Source organism: Doryrhamphus excisus, chromosome 5, assembly GCF_030265055.1.
Source record: "Doryrhamphus excisus isolate RoL2022-K1 chromosome 5, RoL_Dexc_1.0, whole genome shotgun sequence".
Classification (NCBI taxonomy): Eukaryota; Metazoa; Chordata; class Actinopteri; order Syngnathiformes; family Syngnathidae; genus Doryrhamphus; species Doryrhamphus excisus.
Window position 1 is genome coordinate 7,394,762 of NC_080470.1, and position 23,940 is coordinate 7,418,701.

A 23,940-nucleotide genomic window follows, 5' to 3' on the forward strand; every position below is an offset into this window, starting at 1 on the left:
AATGTGACATGACGTCAGAAGTCCAAGTCGAGGTGCAAGTCTATGGTGATGTTATCAAGTTCAGTCCAAAGTCATCAAAATTGTGCTTCAAGTGTGACTTGAGGCCAAATAGCATGACTCAAATCGACACCTCAGGTTTGTTGTATTTTATTGTTTATATTGACACAATCATAGAAAGGGAGTGAAGAAATGTGTATGGTCTGTTGGTTATGATGATGTGTAGTAGACAATAGACTCTGACACATAACCGCGATTGCTTTTGGTGTTTTGCAACTTGCTTTATCATGGTGGCTGTGAGGAATACTCGGCTTGATGTTTGATGTTTTACAATATATAGGCAGTAAGTATCTTAATGAACCTTCAAGGGGACCTATTGTGCATTTTTCACTTTTCTGACCTATAAATGCAGTTAGAATGTTGTATTCTTGTGTTAGACGATGCCAATAATGAGGTTAACGCATTTGGAAGTGAGGCCTGAAAGAAGTTTGTGATGGCTCTAAACGCTCGGTTTCAGAGGGTGTTGTAAAACTGGAGGTTTGTGATGTCACAGATGGGCAGGCTTCCTTATATGGGCATGCACAATATAGTTTGCTCTCCCCCCAAACTATAATTTCGAAGAAGTGTTTCTCGGGTGCAAGGGAAAGCTACATTTGTGTAAAATTCCGAAATTCCACCATTAGGCACAAGTGTTTGGAGTTCCTCATTCCTTACCAGCAAAAGAAAAATATTTTAATCTGTCAATGGCATTTCACACTGCGCTGTTTCGTGAATATTTAAAAATGATAAATCACTGTTTATTACCAACTCCTATACCGTTTATGAACTGGTATAAAGTTGGGATCGCCAGCTAGCGGCACAACATCAAAAGTCCTCCTAAGCACTTGGAAGTGTGACCAATCACAGCAGAGTGGGTGTGCCTGGAGGGAATAAACTAAAACAGCGGGAAGCACAAAATCCAAAGAAATACAGCTGGAATAGGTGAAGATTCTGGAAGATCTAGAAAGCTTCCTGTGCTGATTATTATATGTAGCTGCTCTATAGGAGTCCACAACTCAATACAAAGGGCCAAAAAATGAGCATAATAGATCCCCTTTAATAATCCTCCAACGTGTAGCTGTAAAATTACTACTTGAACCCTGGGCCATCTGGCTGGTAGACGACAGTTACAGAGTCACCGTGGCACTGCATCTCAAGCCGTCTTGATCATAGAATACTTATATAGTATAAGAGGAGATGCTAAAATTGGGGTTTTAGAAGAATATTAGTATCCTTGTATTGGGGACTGGATATTCAAATGAGATATAAAAATTGGGACTGGCTGTTTGAGATATGCTAGTCTGCAGGCACCCTTTAAGCAAAAAACTTCAAGTTGTTAAATCTTAAAGTTACACACGTATTTGGTCAGAATGTGAGTAATGTACAGATTTAACACATAATGTGGCTCAAGTAGAATTAATGCCATGTTTGTTCGGGCACATCACACTTGGAGTGGATGTACATGGACTTAATGCAATTGAAAGGTAGAGAATTCAGTGGAAAACATGTTGAAATTCTATCTCAAGGACAGCTGCTGTTCTCCCTAGTCCAAAACCTGGCCCATGGATCCGCCTTATTCATTAGGGTTTCCCTTCTTTGCCCAAACACGGTTATAACAACTCAAGCGCTACGGAGAGACACCAAACACATGTAACTGAAAGCTGTCCCTCACAGACAAAGCAGCCTGTGCTTGTTTCTTCAGGGCTTATTTCTATATGTTTCTATGCGTACAGTTCCTACATGGATATACATGATTTATATAGGAACATACTCACGCCATGAGAATGAAGAAGTTCCCTAAATACACCCATCACCCTTCTGACCATCACATTGACAGAACCACTTCCTTTTTGGTACCATGGTAACTGCTGCGTTGTGTGAAAACAGACAGACTGCGTGTGAAGAAAGTTGGAACGTGTGCAACGTGATGTGGGAGACGTGCCGTTTATCAGGAACAACCCCTTGACACCCTCAGTGTTCTCACATGTACAGACATGAACCATTGATGGAAGTGTTGTGGTCGGCTAAGGAAAAGTAGCTCCTGGAAATTAATTTTAAAAATTAAGTTTGATTCTGAAACAACTTGCTGGACAGCTAGTTTCAGCACACGTAGGGATGTAATGTTACTCTTCTAGTAAACACATCTGAGTGTGCCTCATTCGCAGCTACACAGAGTTAATAACACTTCTTATTAATTAACTTTTTGCACTTCATTAGGTCTGGTGGAAATATGCGAAGTACAGGAAGAGCTATCACAATGGAAGTGATATCACCAATATTGGCAGCATTTTGATATTAAACGTTCAGCTATCACAAACATCATTAAGGATAAAGATCGTATCCTTCGGCAGGATAAAGCATCTGCTCCTATGAAAGTGACAGTAATAAGTAAGCAGCGTAGTCGTCTTATACTGTAGTTTTCCTGCCTCTTCTACTTCCTTCTTGTTGTGAATGGCATCTTTTGGAAATGTGAACAGGAAAAAAATACACGGTAACAATATGTATATGTATATGTATATGTATATGTATATGTATATGTATATGTACGTATATGTATATGTATATGTATATGTATATGTATATGTATATGTATATGTATATGTATATGTATATGTATATCATGGCTAGTTCAGGGAGGGAGGGTTCTCAAAATGACAACACTTCCTCCTTTGCAAGTCTCCGACCAGATTGTGCCAGAAAATGTAAAAAAGGGTAAATAGGGGAATATTTGCACACATCTAACACAGGAAATGTGTTTTTTGGTGTTATGAGCACGGTAATGTAAGTGTATGACATCATTCTTGAGTATTCCTATATGTATTCTTGTACGTAAAGAATGCATATTTTCCGGTGTTTGTTCTTGAAACATTTGTTCAATCATTATTTTTCTGTGGAACGTACCACTTTTTGTGAAGTCAAACACTTGTATTTCTCTCTCATCAGAGGGTGATGAGATTATTCCCCTAACAAGGCAGCACATTCAGGCTGATCTGTTCCGCATCAGGTTGTCTGATGACTCCGGTGCTGTCGTTTAAGCCGCTGAGTTATTATTAGCTGCCTCAGTACTCCTTTTTAAGGCACATTTTTTAGGAATAAGGCCATTTACAGAGCAGAATAGGATCAAGGGTTACGGTGGGGTTACTTTTTTCCACTTTGGTAAACCCTATTGCTGGTGAGTAGAGTAATCTCTGTGCCTAATTAGAGGATATATCAGACATGTGACTAAAAAGAGAATCTCCTTGCTGGGTGAGCTGTGGAAACTTGATGATGAACACCTTCAGTTGATACAGATGATAAATAGAAACCGCTACTTTAATGCATTCATTTTAATTCAAATAAGCGAATGGCAGATTGTGTTTTTGAACATGATTGAGTCAACAAATGAAGGACTGGATGCTGATCACAGAGTCATGGATTTGTGCTTTAGTCCTAGGTAAGCACTGGACTGCAGAAACCTCGGACGAGAGTCTCTTTCCATAAGGAGGTAAACATGTTTCTGGGCCTCATTGAAGCATGTTAGACTTGGATAATCCAAGGATTTCTTGATCTTCTCTCTAACGGAGTGGTCAACATTGATCTGTGTGAGGAAACAATATACATTATAAGTTTTTGCTTATATTGATGGTAAAACGGCAACACCTGACTTCAACACGTTTTACACTGTATACCAGTGTCAATTACGGTATTCTAAGATGGAAAGAATGACATTTGTGGAGAGCGAGTAACAGAATGACAAACTACGTGAATCATAATATAGTTCCTCATGGTCACCTTATCAAGACATTGTGGTCAATTCTATACTTCTGATTTTGTTGGAGCGGTCTTCTCTGTTTACATGACTGACCTACACACCTATCCTCAACCCAATCAAACATCTTTGAACAGAGAGATTGTGAGCCAGGCCCCCTCCTCCAACGTCAATAAACTCTGACCACAGAAAGACAGTCTGGAAAGAAAGCCTTCCCAGAAAACTGGTAGCTGTTCTACAGTATACAGTGTTTTTTTTTCCTCCAGTTGATTTTCCCAATTTCTTGATAGTGAATGCATAGTGGAAACAACATAGCATCGTTACAGTCAACAAGGCAAACTGACCTCTTTGGAGGCTGTAGGCTGAATGAACTCCTCATAGATCTCCCTCACTTTCTGCTGCAGGTTATCCGATGAGGCAGTTGCCCTGAAGTTCTCACAAGCGAGCCAAAAGTCAATGTTTTCATCACTAAACTCAGACTGCAGATATGAGTGGAAGGCTGCTAAATACACTGGACCAAAAGATAGAAAGAAAATGAATCAATACACTCATACAGTAATACAGTAATTCCTCGTTTATCGTGGCTTATTGGTTCCAGACCTGACTGCGATAAGTGAATTTCCACCAAGAATGAATCAATATAAATAAAATTAATATTTTCATAGTTAGAGCATACAAAACATGTTTATAATCATCTAAATACGTTTTTTTTTTACCATTATGAGAGCTCTCTAGACATTATATAACAACCCCACAGTCACCTTTAAGCTCATATTACCCAATAATCATAATCAGAAATAAAGCTCATCCTCACGTGTGTTTCAATAAAAGTCTTTCGGCTGCTATTCCCCCATAGGTTGCAATACTAGTGATACATTGATACAGTAGTAAACACCCAGCATTGGGGCATATCTTTACAAGACGAAATGATAAAAAAAAAAAAAAACTATGAATACACAAACACGGAAACAATACATGCTGGCCCGAATCCATCATCATTTTATATCTTTGGCTCCCCTGTGTGTGCTTAATATTGGCCAAAAATACATAACAGTTGCTTAAATATGCAATTTTTGACAAAAAACGGGCCTTGGGCAACCAAAAAACAGCGATCATTTATTAATTAGTATTTGGAAAAAAATGCCAAAGATTTTACCTTTATCCTGGAGCAAATTTTCAAGTGTTGGCTGATGTTTACGGTCAGTCTTTGAGCTACAATAAAGAATAACTTGAAACAAACATTCACTCAAATTATGTTGAGTCAGCTATACTTACAGTACCTGAGTTTTACTGTGTATTTTCCATGGTTTCCCTTGATGGACTGGATGTACTTACGCCATTTATGATTTAGAACAACATGGATCCTGTAAAACAAATTATATGGAAGTGTGAAAAGGCAGGATTGGAACTGCACCTTAAATACTTTGTACACACAGTAAACCTTGCAATCCAACCTGACTTTGGTGTTCCCAGCATCACTCGATTGCTTGTGATGTGTGGCGGCTGCCACGGTGTTACTATCTACACTTGAGCAAACACGAGCAATGTGTGATAATATTGACTATATGATTATTTTTTGTTTCAATTTGTGGAAAGAAGTTCAACTGTTGGGTCAAAGATGAAAAGTTCTAAAACATTCCAAAATGTACCTGTATCTACTCACATTTGTTAAATATGCTGACTTACCTTCTCGACCGCTTTATATCTCTTAAAAGATCCTTTATCTCAACGAGACCAATCTTGGAAAACAAATATTTGGTCATATTAACATCCTTGGTTTAGTGTGAGGAATTCCACTATTCGATTGTGTCTTCAACACAACGCAGACAACTCTAATGCTTGCCTTTAACCTTACGTCAGTGGTATTACGCCCACAGGAAGGTGTGACAGCGGTGACGTGAAGGGCGTCCTAGCACAGGTTTATACATGCCTTTTAGATAAGCACCTGTCTACTTCTGACACTTGCTGTCTTTGACTCACAGCTGTAAAATTCCAATGTAATATAGTACAGTATATACAGCTTCTGATTCCAAATATAAATGAAATGCTCTTTTTTAGGTACTATATACAGTACATGTGTATATAGAATATATCATGTTTTTTATTGTGACACTGACTTATGACAATAGATTACAGATTAAGGGGTTCAGAGGTTGTACAATAGAATTACGGGGGTAGTATTCGTAGGACTCAGAAGTCAAATTGGTAAGGTTCCCTTTTGCCACGTTTACATGAGGAGTTTTTCCTCTTTCCGAATGACTTTTCCGAAAACAATGGTATACATTGAAAGGAATATTCCAATCTCTTGTCTACATGCGCCGCTATTATCAAACAGAATAGTAATGGGGCAGTAAAGCGTAAACATCAACATCACAAGTTTTTCTTTCAATTGTTGGAATAACTCTGTATTGCGAGTTTTTCGTTCCTCCAGTCTTGCAAATTTAGTTTAGATCAAAAACAAACTTTCCACAGCAGTCCAGTGCTGATTGCTCGTGTTACGTCATATCTGAGCATGTGCTGAGAGAACGCACCCGGGATAAATTTAAACAGGAAAAGATAAAATTCAATCTTGCTAATATTTTATAATTAAACTATGGACATGTTTTATATAAATATATATTTTCTTTTTAAGATTCTGTTCCACAGATGGCGGTGATGCACACCGAAAGCTGCTTGCCAACTGCTAATAAACAACAGATGAAGAAGAACGCATCCTGACAACTTTCCGTTTGTGCGGGTACAAGATACCTTAATCGGATTGGGGAAAGGAATATTCCACCCCTGTGAATCCGATTATATGTTCATTCGGAATGGCACTTTTTTCGGAATGAGGTGAATATACAAAGGTTAAATTCTTTCCATTTGAGCAAATAAACCAAATCCAATTGGAATATTTGGGTCCATGTATACGTGGCTAATGTGACTATACAGTACATTTTCTGCAGTGGACCCTAAACATAGGTGAATTTAGAGTTTTTGGAACTTTGCCCATCATCCACAGTCCTTATGTGAGAGATGAACACACGTCTTTCACTTTTCTGTGCGTTCCAAAGAGAGTAAAAACAGTTAGTACAGGGCAGCTAACAATGCACAGTATGGGACACACCTATTCCGACCAAACAAAAACTCCAAAAAACACCAACAATGTTCTATTTCCATATCATGACCTGTATATTAACCAAGCTACAGTGACATTGTTATTGTGGGATCTGACACTAAAGAACCTTTCTGGGGTGGTGACACAGTGCGTCGCTCACACCGTGAGGTAACTTAAGTTCATGGAGTTGCTGAATCACCTATGAGTTTGAACTGAGCTGATCTTGTTGGAGGAGTCTTCTTCGGTTTTTGCTCACAGCATTCACCTCTTCACAGATGGCCTCCCAAATTGCATTTCTTCTGGCAACGCTGAGACAACTCTGCTGGGGTTCACCAGTGTGTTTATTTGCCTCCTCCACAAAGACCACCAATTCTATGGCTTCAAACTCCATGCGATGAAATAAAAAGATGCCGAGATATCTGCACAAGAATGACAGAAAATAAAATAAAACATACGAGGACGTGACAGGCACCTCACTCTAATGAAGCAGCAGATCCAGGTAACATTCTGTGATGAGCAGATTATTTGACTCGAGTAATATGACTCGCTTAACCCAAACATTGCAAACCGAGGTAGGCCCATGATAACACAGACACACATTTTTTACGTTGAACACATTTAATTACTCTGCAAGTTTCAACTATTCAACAATTTTAAAGGCCGTAATGAATACAATTTAAGACCCATTTCACATCCGTGCATCCATTTACTGGCTTCAACCATGCATTAAATTGCATGTTCTGGAGCTGAAAATTGTCCAACTTTCATTTACCCAATGTATACAAGTCATTTTGCTGTGGGCTTTCACTGAGTTTTCTCCACTGTTATGTGCTACTAATACACATCAGTGTGCACGAAACACACTAGCTGGTTGTGCTCGATACATTTTGACCAGGTTGCACAGGTACTTTAGTTCAATTTTGTAGTTGTGTTATCCATCCATTTTCTGTACTGTTTATCCTCACGAGGGTCGCAGACATGCTATCCCAGCTGTCTTCGGGCGAGAGGTGGGGTACACCTTGGACTGGTCGCCAGCCAATCACAGCGCACATATAGACAAACAACCATTCACACTCACATTCATACCTATGCATAATTTAGAGTCGCCAATTAACCTAGCATGTTTTTGGAATGTGGGAGGAAACTGGAGTACCCGGAGAAACCCAACGGGAAGAACATGCAAAGTCCACACAGAGATGCCCGAGCTGTGTGGCCTGCATGCTAATCACTCGTCCAACGTGCAGCCCTAATTCAGAATCAGAATCACCTTTATTGTCATTGAATTGCATACAACGAAATTTGAGTGCAACTCCACGGTGCATTTTGTAGAAAGTAAAAATAAGAATAAGGAAAAGGATAAAAATAAAACAAGGAATAACAATATAAATATAAAAGTGGCAGGTGCTGTTCAAAATAAGTGTAAATATATGTACATAAAAAACAATAACCTATACAGTAACAAGATGTTGTGTTACATGTTCCTCAAAATTCCTCAACGTCAGTACATTTTAAAGATATTTCCAAATCATATTTGATAATGTAGTATCTAATGTTGGACACAAGAACAAATACTGTATGTACAGCCAAGAAGAATCGGTACTGAGCACCATCTGTTGATGGTGTTTCTTCTCAGTTGCTTCTGACTCATTCACATATAAAGGATGTGTGGCTCACACAGGGATTCCCTTAATCAGACGCATATTAATGGCAGCATTTCCACAACATTTCAAGATCCAATAATGAGATAATTTCTTGCACATTACTTGTACAACTGTAACATTTATACAGTATAGATGTATAGAAGCAACATGGGTCCCCTTCCCAATGGGCTCACCACCCACAGGAGGAGCCAAAGGGGTGTGATGCAATGTGAGCTGGGAAGAAGGCTCTGCTGATGCATGAGGTTTAGATGTTCCAGCTATATAGAGTCGGGTTCACCTCACTGCTCTGGAACCAGTTCTCTTGGGAGGAGTTGGACTCTCTTCCACTCTGGTGTTCCCATAAGCATGGGTGGCAACGCTTGTTGTCCCCTCTCAGGCTACTGTAATGTAGTGTTCTTATCAAGTCACACAGAGTCTGACAACGTTAACAGCAATGGGAGCGCTCAATTATAACACAGAACACAGTTCCCACAACAAAACGTCCTCCTTATCCACCAATAACATTAACAGCGAGGTGCATTCAGGAACATCAGAATTTAGACCATCAACATTACATCACTAACAGAGCGTCACAGTAACATTGCTAGCATCTACAGACCAGTTTTGAATACAACATACGTACGTATAAACGTGTCTTTCAATGCGTTTTTTGAATAGCCAAAATACGATATTTGTCTCCAACTAGTGGCATATTTTTTGACTAAACTAAACTGTGTGACAATTTATTGATATATTTTGAAAAACTACAGTAGAATAGTGTGAAGCTGCGAAATTCAAATCGTGATGTGCGGAGACTGAACTAGTGTCCAGTGGGGAAATAGCCCTTTTTTTTTTTTTTTTACAAAGATTATCTACCTGTCTAAAAATAAAAAATAAACAAGAAAACTAACAAACACAACAGCATAAACATAATAATATGAATTGTAACCTAAAACATGCAAGAACTGGTGTGCAGGCTTTAAATCTATATAACTTTTCAACATATCTGAAGGGGATAATTCTATCCTTTTACAGTTTTATTTATTTATTAATTAATTGAGGGTAAAGGTGTGTTTTTTTAATGTATAATGTACATTGTTTGACGTTATGATCACTTTTTGAAGCTGTCGGTATTTATTTACAGTGGATGTTTGTCTCCATCTAGTGGGCTCCATTGCACAGTGACATCTTTGTGCATGAAACGTGATGTGAAACTTGATGAGGCATTTAAAAAAATAAATCTGGTTTGATGAACGCATGAATGCAGCAAAAAAAAGTTTTACATGAAAGAAAAAGACAATAAAAAAATCAAACTTCTGTGCTTAAAGCTGACCTGACCTTAAATATACTACATTTTTACATTTTGTACATTGATACAAATGAAATATGCTCATCTCATACCAAAGTCATGTTAATTTATTCATTCATTCACTACTGCTTGTCCTCACGGGGGTCGTGGGGGGTGCTGGAGTGGCGGGGTACACCCTGGACTGGTCGCCAGCCAATCACAGGGCCCAAAGTCATGTTGTTAAATTAAAATTATACGAAAATTATCCACAGACTGACATAATCTCTTGGAGTTTGGGGTTAGGTTTCCTTCTACGTGTCGGGAAAGAAAGATCGGTCGGTCACAGTCAGCGGAAACCCAACTGCCTTATCTCCACACCCACCGGCGGTTGTGGCACTTGTGCTGGCCAAGCCCACAGTCCTGTGGCATTATCTCTGCTTCTGCTGCTCACATTACGGCAGCCCGCTGGGGATTTGCTGCCTCCAAGTACCTCCCTTGGCGCCGCCCTGTCCATCTATCCTTTCTCCGTCCCCTCACTTTGCTGCATTGCCGGTTTTGTCAATCACTTCTCCATCCCCTGCCCTCCTTCTGTCCTTTCTTACCTCGCACTAACTTAATTTTCTTCTTTCCTCCTTACTTACCTCCCCTGTCGCTGTCTCTTGTAATACTGTCACCTTCCTCACCCTTCAGCTGTTTCCATCTCATTGTCCCTCCGTACAAATCCCCATTTTTTCCTCATTACTGGCAACCCCCCTTCACTCTTGTTATCACAATATACCTGTTTCATTTGTTTTGCATTTGTTCCCTGGTTCTGTCCTACCCAGACTGTCTAGAAGGCATTTCTACGCATATTATACTTTCCGTCCTATTTTTCGACCTTCTCCGCTGAATTCTTTTTATCCCGTCCGATCCTAAACTTCCTATCCTATCTCATCCCCGTAAGCCCGAGCTGACTTCCAGCAGGGTCACAAATGCAATCAGACAGAACTGGACTTCATTCTCTGCAGGACGTCTTTCTCTAAGACCACAAACACACATTCTACAGTAGGTTCCTATAGTGAGATGATGATACAGTCCCATTTGTGCAATTAATTTCACACAAATAATTTTTATAATGACTTTATATTCATGCTGAAAGGATAACCGGATGGGTTGGGCCAATCAGGACCTTGGAGGCATCCATCCGCTGCATGTGCCATCAGCTTCCTGCCTTCCGGGGCGTCTCAGCTCCCATGCAGTGACAGTTCTGGACATCTGCGGGCCCTCAGCAGGGTTTTTCCTGGAGGCCCTCGCTAGTTAACAACGAATTTGCATATCTTTCATACACACACAGGCAGCAGTCTTAGTATTAACCGTGCTGGTCCATCGAGGTATCTTTACATTATAGTATTATAACATGTATTCTTATAAGGCACTGTAATCTATAAATATCTTCACATGTAGTTTTCTAAACAACAAAAACACCACACAAAAAAAAGACACTTGCAGAAAAAAGTCAAAATGTACAAATGTAAACAAAGCAATTTGTGTCAATATCCAATCATCGCAATATCAATTGGTAGTGGACTCGTGAGGTCAGTGTTTCGGGGACCCTATAGTGGCTCCAGTAGCCATTAAGTTTGCATATTTGAAGAAACTAACCCCCCCCCCCCCCCGCCCCCCCCCCCCCCCACACCCTACATTCACAAAGATCCTCAGTAACAGGTACTGTACGTTCCTGTTCAATATTGCTTTTGGTTTACAGCCACCTTTGTTCCCATCACAGGGAGTAACAGTTCTGGTGCAGTCATTCTCAACTGGTGGGTCACGAGCCAAAAGTGGGTCATACAACTGTTTTCAATGGATTGCAGGGTCTTTCCACAAAACAAGTGTTGACCTAATGCACTGTCCGTCCAACACACAGCTAGATAGCCATTAAGAGAAGACTACGGCATAAACAGAAAGTTCATATTGTGCTGTGTGAAGGAATTCTTTGCACAATACAGGTACTGCATGATGGTACTGGGAAGTGTTTCATACGTAATTCTTTGAGGGGTGGCCTACAGAATAAATGGTACTCCTATTATCATTTAACCTCTATACTAGGTGTTGAATCAGAGCAACTGGCTTGATGTTTCACTTCTTGTTTCACAGCTCATCCAGGTCCATGTTCAAATGCTCTGATTAAAGATGTACCCAAACTGTACTTTAATGTCTTTTCATTACAGGGACTATTTGCAGTCGGCTCAAAATGACACCACCAGTGCTTAGAAAGTCCCCTGTACATGTATGGGAACCATCTGAGAACCACTGATCTAAAGGGTTTGGCTGTCTTGATGTGATTTACCTGCACCCGACTCCAAGAAACTCATTTGACGTGGAGTGCATCATAAACCCCTGTGCTGTCAGACTCAAACTCAGAGAGCCACTGAAGATCCCCCCGATAGTCCACATCTTCCCAATGGAGCCCATCACCACTAGTCACCTTTGACCTCTGTCATGGTCTACAGCTCTCATTGTGATTTTATTTTTCTTATTTCCTTTCCTGTCTGTCTGGTTCAACTCTTTGTGTTTTCATGTAGCCAGTTTGGAGGCAAACAAGGCAAGTGGACGCATTCTCCAGCTGCTCTGCATTCACAACAGGAAGAAGCCAGATTGTTCCCTCAGCTCCGTTTCATGACTCCTGGTGTTCATCTCATTCGTCAACACAGCTTGCGTGCTGAATCTTTGTCCTTGTGTTTATTAGCGTCGTGCTTTTCCTGTGTTTTCCTCGCTGTACTTTTCTGGATTTTTTTTGTTTGTTGGTTTCCCCGGTTAGACTCATTGCTCCTTTCTTCTTCCCCAGTTTCTAGCTGGCTCTGCTATACTAATGCCAGCTCGTTTTTTTGTTAATTGTTTGTGCCATTTAATTTCCCTTGGAGCCCTTTAATTTGTTTTCTCGTGTACTGATGTGTTTTGTTTTTGTTCATCTGTTCCTTTCTTTTTTGCAGTTGTTGTTTTCCCTCACCTTTTTGGAGTATAGACTTTAGACACTGTTCAGGTACTTGGGCTGAATTTGATAAACTATATAATTATACTTTTTTTTTTTTTTTTACAAAAACTTAAACACTTTCCTATTCATGAACCATTCTCAACAACTCATTAAATAATTAGAAAATACTTTGCTGTGCATTCACTGTTTGTCATTGTCAATTGCAGCTGCAGCTTTTTTTATTGGCATGCAGCACATTCTAAAAATGTAATTTAGCAAAAAAACAAAACCAGCAACAACAAAGATGGAAAAAACAGCATGTAAAACAATGTAACGATAAAAGTAGTATTTTACAAGAATAAACTTAAATATATATATATATATAATTTTAGTAGTATAGAGTTGAAATAATGAAGACGACATATGATTTATAAAGTCTTAATATTATGAGAAACAAAACAAAATATAGTAGCAATTTTTGCACAATTAGATTAATGAAAAAGTTATAATATGTGAATACATTAAAAATATTATGAAGTCATAATATTATGAGAAGGGAATTTCCAAAGATAGGGAAATTAAGGAAAAAGTTGAAATAGTTGGAATTGTTTTCAATGCAAACATGGAGGGAAAAAGACCAACGTTTGTGCTAATAATAAAGTGCTCTCCTAACTCTTCATTTCTTTGCGCTGACATCGCCTAGACTCACTCATCATCAACTATGTTTCTGTGAACTATTCTCTTATAACTATTGTAACTTTTCATCAGTTATCTTATATTTATTTTATAATTTATTAACAGTCATTATGAACATTGACTCCTATTGTACCACATCGTTATACTGCATTATACTTTCCTATGTATTTTAAATTGTCAAAGAGTACATTCGAAATTAACTATTGTAACTTTTCATCAGGCGGCACGGCGGTCTAGTGGTTAGCGCGCAGACCTCACAGCTAGGACACCAGGGTTCAATTCCACCCTCGGCCATCTCGGGGAGAACATTCAAACTCCACACAGTTTGCATGTTCTCCCCGTCCATGCGTGGGTTTTCTCCGGGTACTCCGGTTTCCTCCCACATTCCAAAAACATGCTAGGTTAATTGCAAACGTTAATTACGTTAATTTACAAAATATCAAAGTGGCCCTGGGATCCTTTCATTTTTTAGTATGGCCTTAGGTGTAAATAGTTTAGACACCCCTGCCGTCCACATACTGGTAGGGACAAAGAGCAGTACAAAGCTTCACCAGAGTTTGACGGAATTTCAGGAAGAAGAGCCAGCAGGGAGAGAAAATATGGAGAAAGGTATTGGAGTCTTACATGGACAATTTCATTTTAAATTTCTTCCAGACAGTGGAATATTTTTTGACTACTTTGAGTCTGAAGTATCACTTTGAATGCATGTCTGAACAATTGTAAACAATTGAACCAACTGTATATGGTGGGATCCAGAGTTTCTTCACTAATAGTTTTACATAACAATTTAGAAAGGGGGCAGGTGATTTTTAGGCACTCTTCAATGGTCTACATACGCCATAACCTGACTAAGAGGAGATGGGATTGATGTATTTTTAGAGTCAATGACTCACAGACAAATGTTTGAACCCCATAGCAAGCTCAGATTGTTGGAGAGAAAAAAAAGCAGCCTTGTGGACTTGCGGTCCATATCTGACTGATCAGTCTGAGCAAAGTTGACACTTTGAAATTATATAAAATGTCAAGGTGTATTTTAAATGTCATCAGATTGCCACAAAGCAAGCCGGTTCATCACTTAAGAGACAGTTCATCTCGGTGAGGGGACAACAGGCTAAAATATTACAGATCAGAAAATTCATTTTCGGGTTGCAATGAAAAATGGGCAAGACTGCAGTGAAAAAGGACCGATAGGACTCAGTCATTGTCAAATCAAGGACCTGGAATATGGTCAGGTGAAAGCCATCAGTATGTGCCGGCTTTAGAAGTGAATATCTACGCCAGCAGCTCAGATTAAAACTCTAATCTCTGCCAGTGTCAACCTCCTTAAATATATCCCCAAATGGATTTGAGAAACCTCCTCCTCAAGAAGGTAATTCAAAATGATATTAAGCGCTGGAGTGAGGACAGAGTTTTTTTTTGCGCTGCATTTGATTTGACAGTTGAACAAGTGAACTTGCTCTTCAGCTGAAATTATTACATGGAATTATTTCACTCTCCCCCTCATTAGAAATCTAATTACATTTATTTTCAAAATGTACAAACTTTTAAAAAATAGCCAATTAAAAAAATATTGTAGTCACATTTTTCACTGTTTGTTATTTTGATTTCAGATATGTTTTGTCTGAGATTTGTCAAGGCAAGATGTATTAGATCATCACTGAAACTGAAAGGTTCGACTGGGTGGATTGCAAAACAGCAGGAAGCATAAAATCGAAAGAAATACAGCTTTACAGAATATACAGAATAGGTACAGATTCTGGAAGATCTAGAAAGCTTTCTGTGCTGGTTATTGTGTGTAGCTTCTCTATAGGAGTCCACTACTCAGTAGAAATGGACAAAAAAGTACCATAATAGGTTCCCTTTAAGTCGTTTTGATGTTTATAATTTCAAAAAAGATCTAGTTGCAGTAAAAAGATGATGCTTTAAAGTGTGTTTGTGAGGCCTCTCTTCGAACCAGAGACAATGAGACACATGAGTCTATGTTCTAATTTAGGCACTCCTCTTTTGTATTGCATCATGTGCAACAGAGAAAACATACAGCTCAAAGACGCCTCACATATCTTTTTCATCTTTTTGGTATTGTCATAGGGAGGAATAAAGAATGTGGAAGAGAGCTGGAGGCAAACAGAAACAGAGGGAGAAACTTTCAATAACAACATCACAGATCACAGCAGAAGCACTGCCTAACAGACTCCCCACAAAGAGACAAGCATCCACAAAACACATCCCACTTTTGTTTCAGTGGCATGCATTGTAGTTGGGCAAGATCTGAGAGGCAGTTTTTTTTCGAAACAACAGAGAAAAATGCAGGGGAAGAAAAACATTTGAAATGGTCGAGTGTGTCAAGAGTCTTTGTACCAAATAGCTAAGATCTCGGAAAATGTTAGGAGGTTAGGAGGATGCATTTTTACAGTACTGTAGCTCTAAGCACCGCACACAATAAAAAGTGTTGCTTTTTACACACTGGCTCACTCTTATGAGTGCAACGTCTGTGATGGAAAGTCAAAACTAATGATGGTGAGTGCTGACACTGTACGGACTGACTGACTCGGAATGCTAACCTTAATCACATTGCTAGAATAGTGATGTGCGGATTGATACCAAAATATTGATAGTTTCGATATCAGGTCTTAATGCTCTAAAATCGATTTGAGATAAATCTTTGTCTATTGAAAGAATAACCAATCATAAATTGAGTGAAATTGTGAATAAAGTTTTAATTCTTGTTGTGGTTATTAATAATGAATCATTTATTGTAATGGATTAGGGGTGCACAGCGATAGAATGGTTCGAGTTGTAGAAATCCTCCCCCTGAGGACTCTACGTGGGTATCCAATAGAGGATAAGGGAATCTTAAAGAACCAAATTATAGAATGAGAACCAGATTGTTTATTCCTGACAACAATACCTAATACAGATGTCCGGGCTTATCTGCAGTCCCTGTATGCCTACAAGTAAGCGGGTCTTATTACAGCGCAGCTGCAAAAAAAGCACCCTTCCTTTCCCTGCCCGGTCTTTTATACACTCAAGATTGTGTAAGAGGCTGGAGTCCTGGACCAATCAGCTTTCGTCACTACCCTTGCTTGAACCGCTTCTTTCATGGTGTTTCTGCTTTTGTTTGTTCGCAGGGGCATCAAGGCATCTTTTCCTTTGTTCGCAGGGGCATCAAGGGGTCTGGAACATTCTGCTTTTCCATGGTTGCAAAGCAAGCTGTCATATGCTTACCCAATGTTTCCACCTTAACTGTCAGTTGTCGCTTTAGTCCTTTTTTGTGTGGGTGCGTGTATAAGTATCTTTTGTCTGTATTTGTGAGACTATGTTTGTTTTAGCTTATATCTTTAGCTAGCACAATTGAGCAAATACCTTCAGCGTGCAGACCTCACAGCTAGGAGATCCGGGTTACGGATTCCACCCTCGGACATCTCTGTGTGGAGTTTGCATGTTATCCCCGTGCATGTGTGGGTTTTACATTCCAAAAACATGCTAGGTTAATTGGCGACTCCAAATTGTCCATAGGTATGAATGTAAGTGTGAATGGTTGTTTGTCTATATGTGCCCTGTGATTGGCTGGTGACCAGTCGCTCACCCGAAGACAGCTGGGATAGGCTCCAGCACCCCATGCGACCTTCGTGATGATAAGTGGCAGAAAATGAATGAAGATTTTAAGTTATGATTACATGAATACATTGTCTCTGTATGCTATGTATGCTAATCGCAACTAGATTTTGTCCAGCTGTTGAGCCGTTTTACACAGCAACAGTGAGGGGAAAACAGTGCTTCTAACTGTTCAAAATGACTAACTCTCAGACAGTCCCGAAATTCAACTGATCATTTTACACCTGTTCAAGGACGACTCGTCACTCCTTGCTTGTACACTGTACTTCTCTGCCACTGGGAATTTGGAAAGGGCCATATAATCAGTTAATCACTATCAAAATTACGATGAACAATGGATCCCGACAAACAATGGTGACATGAAGCGTTCCATGCTTAAGTTTAGCAAGAGTCACTGACATGACTTATAAACTTTGTTAAATATTGTTTATGTTTTACGTTGTTCGTTTTATGCAGGCAAACGGTATACTCAGAAAAATGACATTTATTGTTCATGGCAGTAGCCATGACGACCTCCAGTCCCAGAATGCGGGTGGTTTTTATCGTATTTTCAAGCCAAATGCTTCTTGTAAGGTGTTCCGTCATACTGTATATACTGTATATACTGTATATACTGTATATATATCTACTTATATACTTTAAGAAGTATATGCACTAGGATAGGAATAAGAAGGCTATGCGAGTCAGTTCAAACATAACTGTAGCTTCACATTCCGTGGCTAACCCGTAACATAAGGAAGCAGATGCTCAATTATCAGTTATAGGTGGGGTGTGCTGTGTAGTCAGCCAACATACAGAGAAAAGGGGAAGAGGGATGAGGCTATGAAAATGACTGATGGGAGCACAAATGGCAGCGCTGCAATGGCAGGGAAAGGGAGGAGAGGAAATGGAGTCGAGGGACAATGCTGACAGCTTAGCTCGCCTACCTGTCCACCTGTCTCTCGTTTTCTGTCTTGATTTGCAAGTTCTCAGCGGGACACTTGTCCAGGATGCCTGGAAAACAAGACAAGGTGTCATAAAACGCAGCTGTAACTGGGATTTGCATCTGTAATGACCTTACTGGGATGCTCATAGTTTGATCTTACAACAAATAGCTGACAAATGCAAGCTTTGAGTGCTATTCATTAAACTCAGATGTTGAATCTCTGCCAAGTTTCATAACACAGCCCATGTATCCCCTCAAAGCAGAAACAGGCTGCCCTACTTGGGTAACCCTCAGACATTCTGAAGTCCATAAACACATTTTTGTGCATAAACCTTTGAATCTTTTCACACTTTTTCCTGCACTTTGGTTTTGAAGTGTTCCACCTCCTTTCAAGAGTGGGTCCATCAGACCACATCCTTTCCTGAGGTTAAGGTAGATGATAGTTAAAGTATAAACTACTAAGATGATTTTTATGGTTCCTAATAAGCACCATTTCTCATTGCTTGAGATCTAGCAGTTTTTTCTGGACATGACTGACTGGAGAAGACGCCATCATGCTGTAAGGCAGGGGTGCTCATTATGTTGATTGAGTTACCTACATCATAAATGTCACTTTGATATCATATGACATATGTGTTTTATACAGTTTTTGTTGGTAAACTATTACATTTCATGAGTAATTAGTGTGCCCATTGCTGGACCATTTTCAATATGCCCAGACTTTCAGGCACATATAGACAAACAACCAATCATACGTAAGACTCAAGTGTGATTATTTAATTTGAGGTATTTTAAAGAATAGTTTTCTTTTTTTAAGCTAATTTCCATCCTTCCTCTGATATCGTTTGTTTTCTACCTATCTTGTCCTCCTTAGTAACCTGCTGCTCCGTTTGCCCTGTCCCAACTTTTTTCTTCTATTAGTTTTCTTTATGTTGATCGGTGGCTCCACAGTGGAGACAAGTGGTTGGCGCACAGGCCACGCAGTTAGGAAACCCGGATTTGATTCCGTGCTCCGGGGAGAACATGAAAAAAACATCTGTTTTCTCCGGGTACTCCGGTTTCCTCCCACATTCCAAAAACATGCTAGGTTAATTGGCCACTCCAAATTGGGGTCTCAAACTCAATTTACTTGGGGGCCACTGGAGCTAGGGTCTGGGCGAGACTGGGCCGCATCAGGTTTTCAAAAAAAAAACCAAAAAAACGCATTTATTAAAAACAGAAAAATGAATAAACTTTGCTTTGGTTTCGATTTTCTACAAGAAAAGCTCTGATAAAACATTCCACTGTTCTCAAATATCTTAATTTTTATTTTTCTGCACAAAATAAGATGAAAAATAAATAAACAAATCAAGAATTAAGAAAATCAATCAATCAGTAATAAATGAATATAATAATAATAAAACGGCAGATAATAAAAACTTAAGAAACCACATATAGTTGGTGGGTAGACAAATTATTTTTTTCAGATTAAAATTAACAAAGCCTTGAGACACATGCTAACTCGCAAACTAGAGAGCTAGCGACCTAAACGGTAGCCTTCAAGTTATTTGTTTTAAACTTAAATAGCCAAAAACTTACCACTTCCACACGGATTGGGAGGATAACTATTAACAGTTATTTAACCTTTAACATGAACATTAATCAAACGTAATAATTTTTTCTGGGTACATGATACCATACAACATCCATATCAAACTTGTGCGGGCCGCACTAACATTAAACTTTCATATCAAGGCGGGGGCCTCAAACTAGTGTCCTGTGGGCCACATTTGGCCCGCGAGCTGCGTGTTTGAGGCCCCTGGTGTAAATAGTTGTTTGTCTATATGTGCCCTGTGATTGGCTGGCGACCAGTCCAGGGTGTACCCCGCCTATCCCACCCGATGACAGCTGGGATAGGCTCCAACACGCCCGTGACCCTCGTGAGGATAAGCAGTACAGAAAATGGATGGCTGGATGTTTATCTGTGTTTTCTGTCTGTGTCACTGACCCTGCATCTGAGATCCAACCTATTACATAAAGTCACAACGTTTCACCCTGCGGCAATTTCGCATGAAGAGGCATTTGGAAATGGACCTGTCAAGTGTGGTGAGTCAGGAAACAACCTTCTGTGTGCCCATCCATGCTGTAACCCGCCTCATCCCCAACGACCCTAACATGTGTGGAATGTGACCCAGACTCTGTATAAAGTAGGTGATGGTGTCATGTGATAATATCCTTGTTGCCATAGTATTACCATGTTGCTCACCAGTTGAAAACACTAAACCTCCTCTGGCTGTTGAACCAGCTCTTTATGGATTCTCCACATGACTTGCATGTCCCCTTCAGCTATAAGCCCCCAGTGTTCTGGTTAATGATCACCCTTACTACCTAAATGCTTTGGTAGAAAGGGATAACAACTACAGAGATATCAAAGATAAGAAGCTGGCCAAAGATAAGAAGTTGTGTGTCTGTAGTTCCTTTCCTATCAAGTTCTCTTTCATACTGTGCATTCCCTGATGGAAGTTACCTCTATTTTCCTAGCTTTAATCCTCTTTTATTTAGTAAAAGGTGTATAAGCAAAGTATGTAATTTCGGTTCCAATGCCACAAGAACTATGTAAGAATAGAATAAGAATAATATACATTGGATATTAAATTAAGTACATCAATCACAGACAAAGCAGTTTAAATACAGTAAGTTGACTGCACAGTTAATAAAGGTGTTATAATTGTTATAGTTTGGCCCCAGAACAGATTGCTTTAATTTGAATTGCTTTCTATGGAAAATAACATTCATGCAACATCCGGTGGCTTTTGTTTTGTAGGATTTGACCATTATTATAGTGTTTGTCACGATGTGATTGACAGCTTGGAAATGTATTTTCATTTGACTGGGATGTTATGACAATGTTATTGATGCAGATTGTTTTTAGTGCGTCGTCGGAAAAAAATAGCCATGCCCATGTGATTTATAGTAATGTGCTAACTTTGGGAGTCAATAAGGGAGCAGCTTGAGAAATCAATTGTAAATTTCAATATAATGACTAACAGGAAGACTGTAATCAACTTGGATTAGAACTGATACAATGATTGATTTTGGATCTTTATCTCTAATCAATTTCACTCCCTCTCTCTCTCTTTGCCTCCCCCTGCTTACTGATGGAGATCAAGTCAGACAGTTGTTATATAGCCTTTGTCACCCTACTGTTCACGCCTACTCTCTAATTACATTAGATGTGTCAACACGTGTATGGCATGCACTTTGCAATGCTGAATTCATGTTCGTATTTGAGATAAGGTTTTATACTATGGATCATAACACCAGGAGCCATTATTATTTTGTTTAGCTGAATGCTAAGTGAATACAATACTTAACACAATGAGAAGTCCCAACTGAGCTGCACAATCTGCATTAAGAAAGAGTGCTGCAGTTTAATCAGAATATAAGATTGTGTTTAATTTATACATGTTTCTAGCCTTGTGTGGGCTGTGCATTGCAGCTCCACTGTGGGGAGCTGTGTCTCTGTATGTGTGTGTCCCCTGATCTCTTTTTATTTTTACACTTAGCTTTCATTCTCTGTCCATCTAGTCTTATTTTTTTCCATGTCTTTATTTTCCTTTCTTTCTCTCACATGCTGCGGCTGTGATTGCTAATGTTAAAAGCTTACTCGTGCTCTGTGACCTTAGTGTTTTACAGCACAGTGGCTTGGACTACCCATCTGTGGTAGTGTGAGATGTTGGAGTATGTGTGTGAAGGGGAAGGTGTGGGTGTTATGAAAAGGAGGTGGACATGCAGTTGCGCTTATGTTCACTCATATCTGTGGGTAGGGATGGCTATATCTCTTGGATTAAGTGAAAAATATCCAATAACAACAGCATAAAACAAAAAAGTCATGTGAGTATTGTCCAGTAAAATAAAACAATTAATGACTAATAAATGGTTGTTGAGTGGGTGATTAAACCTACTAATATTCAAACAATTTAGAATTGAAATGTATACAGTAACTTGCAATCTCAAATATATACAGTATACATCAATGAAATACAATACACATCATTACATAGACTGACATATGTATATATTTAAGAGGCAGTAACACATACTCATATAATATTCCTACACATCCCACACAAGTCTTTTTTGGCGCTCTCCTCATTATGTCTTCTCAGCAGCTAATGATCCCCTCTTTACACACTCCACAAAGAATATTATTCTGCATACACAGTGTTTCAGGCCATAACACAAAAGTTTGTTGTTCATTTTCTCCCAGCATGCAAACTAACAGAAAAAAACTGAGAGGACAACCTAAATTTTAAGGTCGATTAAAATTTAAGAGCTGAAGAAAAAATGTTGCTACTCTCACATATCATTTTATGAATGTATCCCCCCGCCACCCAAAAGTAGATAAAGTTTGTGTAATTATCCCCTGATTAAGTATTTAAAATAGATGCTATTTTTTTCTGTAATTATTTTTATTCTTAGAATATTATTATGTTATGCATAACCTCAAATTATTTAACGGATATATTATTATTGTATATTATTAAAATATGTTCTGTATTGTAGGCATCTACCTTCATGTGGAATATAGTTAATGCACGTACAACCATATATCTTACTCATCATCTTCATGGAATGATAGAAAAGCTGAGTCTGCACGAAGGAAACTCATTACATTTACTCTCATGAATAATTAATGAATTCTTCAGGAACGTTGCTTATTTTTCAAAGCAAAGGTTGTACAGTAAGTGTTTAAGGACTTGACGTGAAAGGGAAACCCATTTTCAACAAGCTTTGGATGATTACCACGTGAGAATATAAACAATGTTTACTTCCTCTCACAAAAGGATTCCCCTGGAATATCCGGGTAGGGTAGGATGTTGTTTGGGACTATTTCTGCTTTACAAAAGAGAGGCCAAAAGATCACATGCTGTGCTTTTTATCATTGAGCTACCAGCTGGAATGTTTAGGATGGGTTATATTAGAAAAGGAAACCACGGTTGCATCACTGAATGCGAACCAGTCTGTACAGCGAACAGTAAATACAACAAGGTCTTAAAATGATCCACGCCTTCTATAGGGTGCCCCAAATCTAACCTGAAACTTCAGCATGTGAACCCTGCTCTTGGTTGAACGATCCATGCCATGACTGTCAGAACTTTGCATTCAATAAAACTTTGGCAAGATTTACAATATCGTGTAAGCCACAAACTTTACACACAAATATAAAAGACTTGCACCTCTGATGTGTGTGAGCACTTTGTCTTTAAAGATGAGGGTGACACAAAAGTTTGGCGGTTTGCAAGCTGTATCATTCCATTGTACAGTAATCGCTGGTTTGTTGCATTTCATTGGTTGTAGACTCGACCTTGTTAAATAAATGTCTGCGATATAGGAGTCAAATGAGAACAAATGAGAAAAAAACTTCCAAAACCACTTCCAGACGGAATGAGAGGATCGAGAGCCTTTTTTTTTTTACTTGATCTGAACCATGCCTTGGCTTTGGTAGCTCAATAGTCAGTGTGAAAGGTAATGTACTCTAACTTTGTGTTGTTATAACATTACCAATGCCTAGCGACCGGAATACGACATATAACTTGTCATGCAGAAATAATAATAGGCCATAGCCAACAATGAAAGAACGTTAATTAATTAATTAATTACTGTTTGAAAAACGAGATATAGTGAGGGAGCGATACTCAAACCGCAATGAGGCGAGGAATTACTGACTGGCTATACAGTAACCAGTACTGTTTAGAACAGGCCACTTCATAGACTTTTTACTACACTTCATGTAACAGCACCCACATGGCAGAAGGCTACTGCAACTGAACGCCGGCATCTGGTGGTGGAGGATGTGCGCCGCCAGGATGAAGCTGCCAGATGTGCCACTGCAGTGTCTCAAGTCAAGCAAGGTCGTTGGATGTAATGGGAAGGCGCGAAGCAGAGGGAAATCACCTGGAGTG

General features: G+C 39.2%; 1 protein-coding gene across 7 annotated transcripts in view; it reads right to left on the reverse strand.

Moving 5' to 3' along the window:
• Positions 1-3,163: 3,163 nt before the first annotated feature.
• Positions 3,164-23,940, reverse strand: part of LOC131129867 (regulator of G-protein signaling 21-like) — a 49,763-nt gene continuing 28,986 nt past the window's right edge. For 6 of the 7 annotated variants that reach the window (XR_009129906.1, XR_009129909.1, XR_009129907.1 and 3 more), the window contains 5 exons: positions 23,783-23,932; positions 17,997-18,063; positions 7,081-7,300; positions 5,065-5,148; positions 4,960-4,996 (listed from right to left, as the gene is read on the reverse strand). Coding sequence is in view for 1 of the 7 variants with exons in the window: in XM_058073792.1 (XP_057929775.1) it covers positions 3,437-3,613; positions 4,129-4,295; positions 4,941-4,996; positions 5,065-5,148; positions 5,471-5,547 (561 nt within the window). In the remaining 6 variants the exon portion in view is untranslated. Of the gene's footprint in view, positions 3,614-4,128; positions 4,296-4,940; positions 4,997-5,064; positions 5,149-5,470; positions 6,334-7,080; positions 7,301-17,996; positions 18,064-23,782; positions 23,933-23,940 lie in introns of those variants that run through there. The other variant, XM_058073792.1, reaches the window with a different exon arrangement.